The sequence below is a fragment of the Centruroides sculpturatus genome, unplaced genomic scaffold (assembly GCF_000671375.1).
Source record: "Centruroides sculpturatus isolate CEXI.00-Female unplaced genomic scaffold, Cexi_2.0 scaffold888, whole genome shotgun sequence".
NCBI lineage: Eukaryota > Metazoa > Arthropoda > Arachnida > Scorpiones > Buthidae > Centruroides > Centruroides sculpturatus.
In genome coordinates, this window is record NW_019385009.1 from 1 (window position 1) to 11759 (window position 11759).

General features: G+C 25.5%; 1 protein-coding gene across 2 annotated transcripts; it reads right to left on the reverse strand.

Annotated features, from left to right (window-relative positions):
• Positions 1-1474: 1474 nt before the first annotated feature.
• Positions 1475-11432, reverse strand: LOC111633337. 2 transcript variants are annotated; one of them, XM_023377891.1, is made up of 6 exons: positions 11235-11432; positions 10113-10182; positions 9571-9638; positions 9088-9182; positions 7050-7195; positions 1475-1798 (listed from the first exon to the last, which is right to left on the reverse strand). In XM_023377891.1, exons 1-5 carry the CDS (start codon positions 11397-11399, stop codon positions 7051-7053), a joined length of 543 nt encoding a protein of 180 aa, XP_023233659.1. In that variant the 5' UTR covers positions 11400-11432; the 3' UTR covers positions 1475-1798; position 7050. The 2 variants fall into 2 exon arrangements, with proteins under 2 accessions (XP_023233659.1, XP_023233658.1); XM_023377890.1 differs by lacking the exon at positions 1475-1798 and having other exon boundaries at positions 6938-7195.
• Between the last annotated feature and the right edge of the window lie 327 nt (positions 11433-11759).

Consider the following 11759-nt stretch of genomic DNA (forward strand, 5'->3'; position numbering starts at 1 on the left):
ATGTATGAAATATAAATATGTGGTAAGTGTAATATTTGTTTTTTTTTTCCTTTTCATAAAAATTTACTTTTTGGTCTTATAACTCTGAATTGCATTTCAAAATCAAAGATATCTTTTCAGGAGTTACATTAAATGTAATATAATTTTGCTTTTACTGCATTAAAATGTCGGAAAACTAAAAATAAATAAATAAAAACCTGGAAAAATCTGGAAATTTAAGAGTTGAATAAAAAAAATAATATTTTTTGGCAATTTATTTTTTCCATTAGAAATATAGATGCCAGTATCCATTACACTTTAATTCAATTAAGAATTCTGCTTAATCAATAGCAAACAAAGATCCCTGTAAACTTCAGACCACCATTCTATCAGAATTCATTGCATCGTATATAAGCATCATCATAAAATTTAATCCAGTGTAAACTCACTCCCATCAGTTACACACACAATAACAAATAGCACACAATCTACAGATCAGTGAGTTGAGTCACTGATAATGCACCATCATCACTATGTATATAATAAATTTGTTATAAATAACCCAATGAGTTGAAATGTAATTATATAATCTGTAGATAAATGATGATAATCAAATAAGAATAAGAGTTATTGTCTCATATATTGTAAATGCAATTGCAGTCTTTATTTTAGACAAGACTGTCATTAGATTACACAAGGTATCCCCTAAGTCATATGCCGCCATAGACAAACTGTAATGTAATGGGGTTTGTGACAGTCCCCACAGTACTGGCTCGACAGTAACAAAATTGATTTTTGTCTCAGTAACATGCACTGAGACAACTGATTTTTGTCACCTCCCTGCTTCCAGAACAGTTGCCAATAGCATTGGCAACTCTGTACAAACTATTTATAAACAATTTTAAAGTACATTTATGGGTCTTCACTGTATTCGACTTTATTTTTTATTCATTTTCCTCCTTTTCAACATTTTTAATCTCATATTTTGCTACTGCTCTCATTTTGCAATTTGAAATCTCATTGCCTCACCCATCAAGCTGGCCTATTCCTCAGGTAATGGATTGGTCATTAAGGATCTGGAATGGCCACCATGTAGTCTCGACTCCATCACTGCTGGGGTACTTGAAGGATCTGATTTACTCATCTGAAGGACAGAATCACACAGACATGTCACTCTGTGTGATTCTGCCAACACGCAAGGTGTATGGAATGATCGGGTCATCTGTATAAACATATTTGCAATTAGGACTGCAATCACAACAAACATATTTGAACAGCTTTTCTGCTTACGGTGCATGACTTATGGGACATCCTGTATAATAAAAGACATGCAGAAATAATATTTCATCTAAGAAGCCATTTGCAGATATACAGATCCAGAAATGTCAAAGAATAAAAACAAGTTTAAACATCGTATTTACATTTTGTTTTTAACTTTAAAATGGTGTGAAATGCAGGTGGAAGAGCTATTAAAAAAAAAACTAATTTAGTGCATTAATTATTTTTTAATATAATAATTGAACATTTACATTCATATTTAGAATATAACATTTAAATTTTAAAAAAGAGAAGTGCAAAAGTGAAATACAATATATGCATAGTGTATCAAGTAGAAATAATTATATTACAGTAATACAAGTTCATAAGATATTTTATCAAACATTGAATTCAAAATTTGTAATGAAAATATCAATTTAAATTGTAAAAAGTGACATTTTTCATATTCGACAGAATTCAATCATATTAAATTCTACTTGAACACACAAGGTATGACATTTATAAAATATGCACAAAGGTTGTTCGATTTTCTCGTCTCTTCCTTTGCATTTTAACAACAACGGAATGGAAATTAGAACGGAAAAAAGGAAGATAATTTATAATTCTTTCTTTCCATTTAAAAAAAAAAATATTACTAAATTTAACAATTAAATAATAATAATAAGCAAAACTTAAAAATCATAAGTTAGGTGGGGAAAAGTAAAATTCAATCTTTTGTTAAAAGTTCAATCTCCTTAAAATTTACATAAAGTTAAATAACAAATTTACTTAGAAAACACACACTGTTAACTTACTCAAACAACACCCAAACCATATAATAGCATAAACAGAATCCTCCAATCACAATTATTCCAATAATTATACAGAAAAGTATTGGAACATGGCGTACCTAAAGACAAAAGAAATATCAATCAACAAATTATTTTAAAATATTTTTAAATCAAAGTATAATGTAAAATGTTTTATATTTTAACAAATTTAAAGATTTTTAAATTAACAGACCATAAAATTTAATTTTGAAATTAAAAAAAAAAGCACTATAATAAAAGAAATTATTAAAATTGCTTAAAAACTTATTAAAATTACTTAAAAACTGTACTATTATATGAGAAAATTTTTTTATTTGTTTACTAATTCTAGAATTTTTTAAGACTATAGAACACTACATAAATCATGATAATTTAAAATATAAATTGATACTGATTAAAATGTATGTACCATAACTTAATACTTTACACTACACTAAAATATAATTTATTTCAAGAAATATATCTTACGTCTTCTTGAAAATCTTCCCAATAAAGTTCACAAGTCAGGTAGGAACATATAGCATTTGTTAAGTCATCTGAAATGTATTAATTTTTATTAAATAAAAAATATTTTTGGAAANATCTCAGTTGATTGTTTTAGTATTTATATACATTATTGTTCCCACAGTACATTTGAAAATATACAGGGTTGTTCCAAACAATGGGAACAAACTTCCGGAGTGGATTCCTAGCAGGACAAAGAACAAAAGTGATCTGATTAACATATATCTGAATATGTACTGATATCATGAACTGCACACAAAGGACGTAATGCTGCACAGTAGTGTTATAAACATATCTCATGGAATATTATCAAAGTTTATACTTTCTGATTGCAAGTGGTCACATCACGAATCACCTCATGGTATACCATAAGATGATGCATGACCTCCTGACAATTCTAATACCGCAAAACAGTGGTGCACTCAAGATTTAATCTTGGAAGGATCTGAGTTGACCAGATAAAAAACTTTTTAATGTGAATTAAATAAAATTCCCACCTTAAGTAACCGCTAATTCATAAGTAATATAGAAATAGAACACAATATAAATAAAAAAATGAATTTTAATTAGGAAAATATTTCTGGAAAATTTACTAGTATTTCTTTTCCTTTTACTTTAGGGATGTCAGTGTCCCTTGGTCCATCCCCTGGATGCACCACTGCCTCAATGATTACATTGGGAAATGATGTATAACACGTCATTTTCCAATGTAATAATTCAAGGGCAAGCATTTTTATTTCTTCAACTCCTTAATCAAAATCAAACTGGTTAAAAATTTAAATATTGAGACAATACTTAAAGTATCTTTCCTGTGTATTTGTAATACAATTTTATTCATTTATAACAGATTATTTTTAATCAAATACTACAGTATTAGTATTTGCTTACATTCTATTTCATATATTAATAAATAAAGCTTTTCTTTCAGATAAAAATTAGCAAAATTTTTGATGTTTACTTTACTTATTTATTTTATAAATACACTGAGAAACAAATTATTAAAATAACCTGAGAAATGCACATCATTTTAATGGTGCGCCTAGAGTAACTATTAAGTTTAATAGTTACTCTAGGCGCACCATTAAAATGGATTAAACAGATTATGTGCAACGTTAAAATACATTTTTCAAAATTACCTATTTACGATTGAATACATGTTATTGAATCTTGTGAGCTTTTTAATGAAAATTTAATCACATAAAAAGAAAATATTAGTTTATATTTTATTTTTATGTGGCTAAATTTTCATAACAACATTAAATGCATTAAATTGTTTAGATATATTTAATATTCTGAAATAAAATAACTATGCCATATTAATTTAATTCTCAAATCTCAAAATCTAAGTATCTTTATGGTACCATTCTTTCAATACAAAATAAAATTATTCATGTTTAAACTGTATAGATTAAAGTTTTTATCTGTCTTTATTCAGTATTCATCTTAAACATTAAACCAAGGACCATTTTGAAATGATATTTATATTTTTAATTTTACATTTTAGTCTATTATCAGAAGATATATACTTCTAAAAAATTTTTTTTTTTTACATTTGGAAGATTCTGTGAGATGGAAGGAAGGAAGATTTAGTATAAAGCAAATCTATTTATATTTTTAATTTTACATTTTAGTCTATTATCAGAAGATATATACTTCTAAAAAATTTTTTTTTTTACATTTGGAAGATTCTGTGAGATGGAAGGAAGGAAGATTTAGTATAAAGCAAATCCATTTATGCAATTAAAACTAAAAAATACAAACTAATTGTCTTAGCAAATAAAAGTAAATATTCAAGATTATTTAAAATAGCACACAGAATGTAAAATGTCTAATACTAATAAAAAAAAACTAAACAAATGGTTATTAAATCCAAGATATGTTCAATAGAAAACCAAGAAAGTGCCATTAAAAGTTGCGAGGATGAGCAATAGCATAGTAATTTTGACAACCAAAACTTCCACGTCAGAGGCGACAATGATTGCAACTGGCAACATGTCGATGCACAAGATAAAATAACTGATAAAATAGTGACACTGCTCCAACAGTGCACAAAGCAAGAACAGTGTAGTGTTGTCCAGTTTTTGACAAAAATGAACATCTATTGGCACATGCAGATACAGTAAGCAATGCCAAGGATTGCAGTGAATGTCATGGAGAATCTTCCACAAAACTGCAGCCGTTTTTGGAACCTTAGAACTTCACTCATACACCCAGTGACAAACTTGGGATTTAATCATGGGAAAGCTGAGTTCAACAAAAAAAAAAAAAAAACAAGTTTTGAAGTGAAACCAATAAAATTTTCATCTTATGTGACTGCTAATTCATTAGTAGTATAGAAATAGATGATGCAACAAATATAAATAAATTTTAATTAGAAAAAACTTTTTGGAAAATTTTCTAATTATTTTTTCCTTTTTCTTTTGTGGTGCTAGTTCCTTTGTTTCCTTACTGTACCTGCATGTGCCAATGGATGTCAATTGGTTTTTGTCAAAAATCAGACAGGATTACACTGCTGGAGAGGTGCTGCCATTTTATCGATCTGTTGCCAGTTGCAGTTACTGTTGCCTCTGACTTTGAAGTTTCATGTGTCAGAATTACTATGCTATTGCTCATTCTCCCAACTTTTAAAGGCATTTTTCCAGTTTTCTATTGAATGTGCCTTGTATTTTCGAACTGTAGATTACTACTTTTAAATAAGCTCATGATTTATACAACTATTTTTGTATTCTTTATGTCAAACTACAATCTGAGTATTTATAATGCTTACCAATTAAATGTAATCTATTATTATATATAATCTAACTCCTATTGCCCTGAAAACTTTTTATCATTTAAAACTGTTAATCTTACCAGGAACTGTCCATTAATTATGTATACAGTTTAAAGGGGGAGGAGAATCACAAAAAGTGCATCATTGTACACAATGCAAGGGAGAGAGAGTCAAGACATTGTCTACATAGACTTTTTTTAGTGATATTTTAGTGACATACAAATTTATTCATATAAGCCTATTGACTAGTCATGTGAATAAACTATCAGTCAGAAAATATTTGCTGAACTAAATCATTCCTTCAACATTGGGGATTCATGAACTATTGTATATGTAACTAAAGGGGAAGGGGTTTTCCAAAAGTACATCATTGTACACAATAGGGAGAGAAGAAGTCAGAAATGACTCAAAAAATGTACACACAATTAATGAACAGCACGTTAAGATTAAATTTAAACATTTTTTCGGTAAATTTATTGTAAAAAAAATTTACCAATTCTGGAAATATGTTAACAGCATTTAGAAAAAAATAAAAATAAATATAACTACAGTCGACCCCCCTATAACACTGTTATTTTTTCCATTTTATATGAATTCCATGTTGTACGAGTCACTTAGATTTTACAAATACGTGTGCCGGACTGTGAAGGGTTCATGTATTTGTAAAATCTAAGTGACTCATACAACATGGAATTCATATAAAATGGAAAAATCAACAGTGTTATAGGGGGGGTCGACTGTATTATAACAATAACATAAACATTCTACATATGATAATTAAAGAAAAAATGTTAAATCTCTTACTCATGTTCTAAATTATCTTTCCTTAATTTTAACATATATAGTGAGTATTGTATATTTTAATTTTAAAACAATAAAAAGTTCTAATAATTTATGAATCGAACAAACAATATGTATAACATACAGCCATAACATTAATGTTATTCATAAACAACAAACAAGATAAAAATACATATATAAAAATTTCGTAAATCACATATACCACACATATATATAAGAAATAAAACTACATGTACCATATAAAATACATCTATTACAAGTGCCATAATTCAAAATTATTTGTTTTAAATTAAATAAAATTATTCTATAAATTGATCAAATGTCTCTTTCAACTTAATTATAATCTTTGATTTAATATTTGTTATTTTAAATAATGAAACTTCAAATATTATGTTATATAACAAGTAAATACATTCAACATTTTTTCAATTTTGAATCCATCTATATAATATATCTAGAGTACAATTTTTTATATATATATATATATACACAGTACAAATTTATAATTTTGTTCTATTAAAGCTTGCTGAGTAAAAAAAGTGTTTAAGGCAAAAGGGCAATTAGTTAATTTGACAGTGTCGACTTCTCATTTCAGTATAAAATGGAAATTCTAGTTGAAAAAGTTTACATGGTAAGATAAAAGTATTTCTCTTTAAATGAAGTATAATTTAAAACATAAAATGGAAAATATTTCTGTGTTTGAAATAAATATTTGATAATTAAATAGAATTTTATAAAATTTGTACTGTTAAAGTAAACAAAAAAAAAAAAAAGACTAATTTTAAATGAAAAATTAGAAATAAATACAACTAAAATAATTTTAAAACTTTTTAGTTGTACCATGATTCAATGAGACATTTCTCTTTTTGTAACATTATGGACGTAATTCATTTGAAAGCACAAATTACTTTATGGTAGTTTCTTCTTTCCATCCATTCCCTTTCCTGTAATTCTATGGTAATTACTGTAAGGAACATAAGTTCCTGAATGATTGTTATAAATGAGATTGTTTACATGCAAACCATTACAGCATACATTTGGGTGATGAGGAGATCTAGAAAAAAAAAAAAGATAATCACTCATTTTATGTAACAAAAAAATATTTTTATAAAAAAAACAGGAAATTACAAAAAAAATTTTATGGTATTCCTCACTGAGAAAATTACTGTAATATTTATTCTATATTATAGAAAAACTCTAACTACTGCATTTTCACATGTATAATCTGCAGAAAATTACTAGAACAAAAATAAAATCTTTACATAATCCTTCTTACTGTATACCAACAGGAGCAGCCATTGCTCCATACACTTCAGTTCATAATTGCAATAAATTAGTAACATACAGATATCCAGATTATATGAAGAACCATTTAAAGAAAGAAAAAAAGAATATTGTTTCTATTTGGATCTTGATTTTCATTTGATAAAGTGCTCCATTAAAGAATTGAGCTGTACCCTAGTGACTAGTACATCACCTTCATTAGAAGTATAGTTACTTAAATGCTTTCATTGATTATTTGATATCTCATAAACATTTTTTTGGTTTCTTAGGAGAGATTATCATCCCCTTGAAATTAATCTTGACTGATTAAACGAAATAATATTTGCATGAAAAAGGACCAAAAAAATCCTTAGATAACAACAACTTAATCATTTCAATGTAATACAGTCAAATCCCTTTACAGCAATATTTACCAGAACAAGAAAAAATATTGTTGTAGACAGATTTATTGTTATAGGGACTATATAAGTTTTTAAAAAGTCTCCCCTTTCTCATTTAACATTGTCAACATTATTTCTATAAAGTCAGATAACGTTAGAACAGAAAACCTTAGTATTATTTAACCCCTTTAGAAGATTTAAGTGATTTTGCATATTATTTCTACAGTATAACTTAAACATCAAAATCCAAAATCAATCAGAACTTGAATCCTAGGCAAAAAAATCTTCCTAGTTTAAATAAGTAAAACTAAAAATAATTATATTTTAGAATTTCTTGAATAATAGTGCTTTTTGTAATTAATATAATAAACTCATTTAAAATTCAATAAAGCTCTCTTCAAAAGTGTAGAGATGTCTTAGTGTTGCAAATTACACTAATTCTAAAACAAAAAGAGGTTTTGTTACAAATACTTTTACTTAGTACGATCGGTTTCTGCTTAATTTCAAGATTTTACTGTAACTTACAGGTTTACTATAATTTATAATTTCTTGAAAAAACTGGAAAGGATAGAATCAAACCCAAAAAAGTACAAAATAGTTTAGAAAAAGTTAAAACTTATTTCCTTAAAAGTTATCAAAAAATTATGCTCAAAAGCTTATTTCAGCCTAACAAAGAAAAAAATGTTAATTAATTGTAAGCACTGAACAAAAACTTTAGATGCTAAACTATCAAAAAAACCCCCATGTAAATCTATCAACCCTGCTCATCAATACTGATGACTACTAACTGCAGATAATGTCCACGGCAGAATTGCTGTATTAATATAGCACATTTTAATTCTAAAATCAAGTGGTAAATCAATAATGCAGTAAATTTAATTTTAATTTTATAGTTGTAGAAAAAGGAAAATACTGTGTACTTTACAGATACAGTATAGAAAAAAATGTATTGCTAGACATAGATTTATCACATTAGAAGGATATTGTTCAAATCAGAGAAAGTTTCATGTTAAGCTAATACACACTGCAGAGCAAACTACATTCATTATGGAGATATTCATTGTTATATCAATACTTGCTGCACCAAAATTCAACTGTTTAATTTTATTACTATATAAAGGTTTTATATGTTAAAAAAAATAATAATAATAAGCAAAACTTAAAAATCATAAGTTAGGTGGGGAAAAGTAAAATTCAATCTTTTGTTAAAAGTTCAATCTCCTTAAAATTTACATAAAGTTAAATAACAAATTTACTTAGAAAACACACACTGTTAACTTACTCAAACAACACCCAAACCATATAATAGCATAAACAGAATCCTCCAATCACAATTATTCCAATAATTATACAGAAAAGTATTGGAACATGGCGTACCTAAAGACAAAAGAAATATCAATCAACAAATTATTTTAAAATATTTTTAAATCAAAGTATAATGTAAAATGTTTTATATTTTAACAAATTTAAAGATTTTTAAATTAACAGACCATAAAATTTAATTTTGAAATTAAAAAAAAAAGCACTATAATAAAAGAAATTATTAAAATTGCTTAAAAACTTATTAAAATTACTTAAAAACTGTACTATTATATGAGAAAATTTTTTTATTTGTTTACTAATTCTAGAATTTTTTAAGACTATAGAACACTACATAAATCATGATAATTTAAAATATAAATTGATACTGATTAAAATGTATGTACCATAACTTAATACTTTACACTACACTAAAATATAATTTATTTCAAGAAATATATCTTACGTCTTCTTGAAAATCTTCCCAATAAAGTTCACAAGTCAGGTAGGAACATATAGCATTTGTTAAGTCATCTGAAATGTATTAATTTTTATTAAATAAAAAATATTTTGTGAAAATATTATGGTTTTCATTACGTACTTCTTAAATTTGCATATTAGCTGTTAACATTATCATTACTAGAGAGTATTAGTTATAATATTAACACAAAACTTGTTTATTTAACTTTCTTAACTGACTGTACATCATTTAATCATTAATTTTATTTTATTATTTAGATGATAAAATTTTGATTTAAATAACATTCTAAACTTTTTAAAATTAATATATTTTAAAATATAGATTAAGGAATATTAACATATATTTCAAAATACAAAATCTGTGAAAATTTAAATGTTATGTAATAATTTAATTAAAATTCCAGATTTAAATAAATTTTCTTAATATCAATTTAATTTTGTAAAATGTACTATTATATGAAACAAATATAAATTAATGTACAAAATATAAATATGAATAAATATAATAATATAAAATAAATATTTTACCTTCAATATCTTGGAAATCTTTCAGAGAAAGAGTTGTTAACAAACCAATAATGCACTGTCGGATTATGCCCTATAATTATAAAAGTGTTAATCCTCAAATACATTTTACATAAAACATATGAAATTTTAAAAAATTTCCAATGATTTCATATTATTGAGATGCTAATAATTATTCTTAATATTTGTCTATACAGTATATAAAAGTCAAATACTATACATATTTATATACCTATTAAAATAGAGAGAAAAGCTTTGTCTATTTTCTGATACTAATGGCAACAAAACAATAACAACAACAATAGTAAAACATTTAAAAGCCTAATATTGTTCTTATTGAGTGACATTTACAGAGCCAAATAATAAGATATTCTATAGAATTTGAATATTCAATTTCAAATTTTCATTACACTATCTTCCAGTTAATATGAAAAATTAAGACTAAAACCAAAAAATTTTTTATGATGAGTTAAACAAGCACAAGCTTAAGAAAAATTTTTTCTTAATCTCAATTTTTAATGTCTCCATTTCTCTTTGAACTGTTTTGCTATATAATAAATATACATACATACATACATACTGGAGAGAAACTGTTGTAAACAGAGAAACATAAAATGGTTGTCCAAGTGGTAAGGTTCCAAATGGCCCAAGCACCATGGATATATATATATATCATGGATATTTTATTTAATATATACAATTAAATAAAATTTTTTCAAATATCACATTCATATTCACATTCTGTTTTCTATAAGTTGCAAAGTACATCATTTGATAATAAAGTATTACTGTATAAATTACTAGATTAATAATTTTATTGCATCATAAGTGCTTTAAAGTTACAAAAAAAAAAATTACAGTTTAGAAGCACAAACATAATATCCTTAATATTTCATCATTTGTCTATTTTGTAAACTAGATATTCAAGCTATTTAAAATTTAACAATCTCAGCAGGGGAAAAAAGCTGCATATGAATTACTTATGAATTTAGTTTACTTTCTTAAAACATACTGTATTGACATTTTAAAATATATTGTATGAAGGCAAAGTTTTGAAAGTGAAAAATATTAAAAATAGAAATTGTCAGAATTATATAAAATCTAAATTAAAATTTGCTTCTTTACCTTACATTTGTTCTGTAAATTTTGAAGTTTTTGTTCATCACAGGATTCTGATGACTGGAAGGATTTGTTTTCTTTTTTCAATTTATTTTCCATATTTTCATCTATACTATGGCCTAATAACTTTTTATTTCTGTTGTACAAGACGCTCAGTACATCACATCGCATAATGTCACAGAAATTTGCAAGGCACACAGCATCTTCTGCCTTTAAAACAAATACTCTGAATTATTAAATTTAATTAATAATATTAATTAAAAATTTTTAAATCTATAATCATATTTGCTATAAAAAAAAACTTCATTATTNTATTATACTCAATGTATAATTTAACACATTCAAAAGATTAACATAAAACAAATCTCTCAACATCTTAAACGGTAAGTAAAATAAGTCTAAGTATTTCAAGTAATATATATTTTCGAAATTAATACATTTATACAATAAATTTTTACAACAGTTTTCATTATTATTGTATATAATAAAGAACTTTAATTAAAATTACTAAAAATTTAAATATTATGTATT

Coding starts and splice junctions, on each gene's coding strand:
- LOC111633337 (XM_023377891.1), bottom strand. CDS start 11,399: ATGCGATGTGATGTACTGAGCGTCTTGTACAACAGAAATAAAAAGTTA. Junction 10,183..11,234: donor ATTTACAGAACAAATGTAAG/GTAAAGAAGCAA, acceptor TTATAATTATAG/GGCATAATCCGACAGTGCAT. Junction 9,639..10,112: donor AGATTTCCAAGATATTGAAG/GTAAAATATTTA, acceptor AATACATTTCAG/ATGACTTAACAAATGCTATA.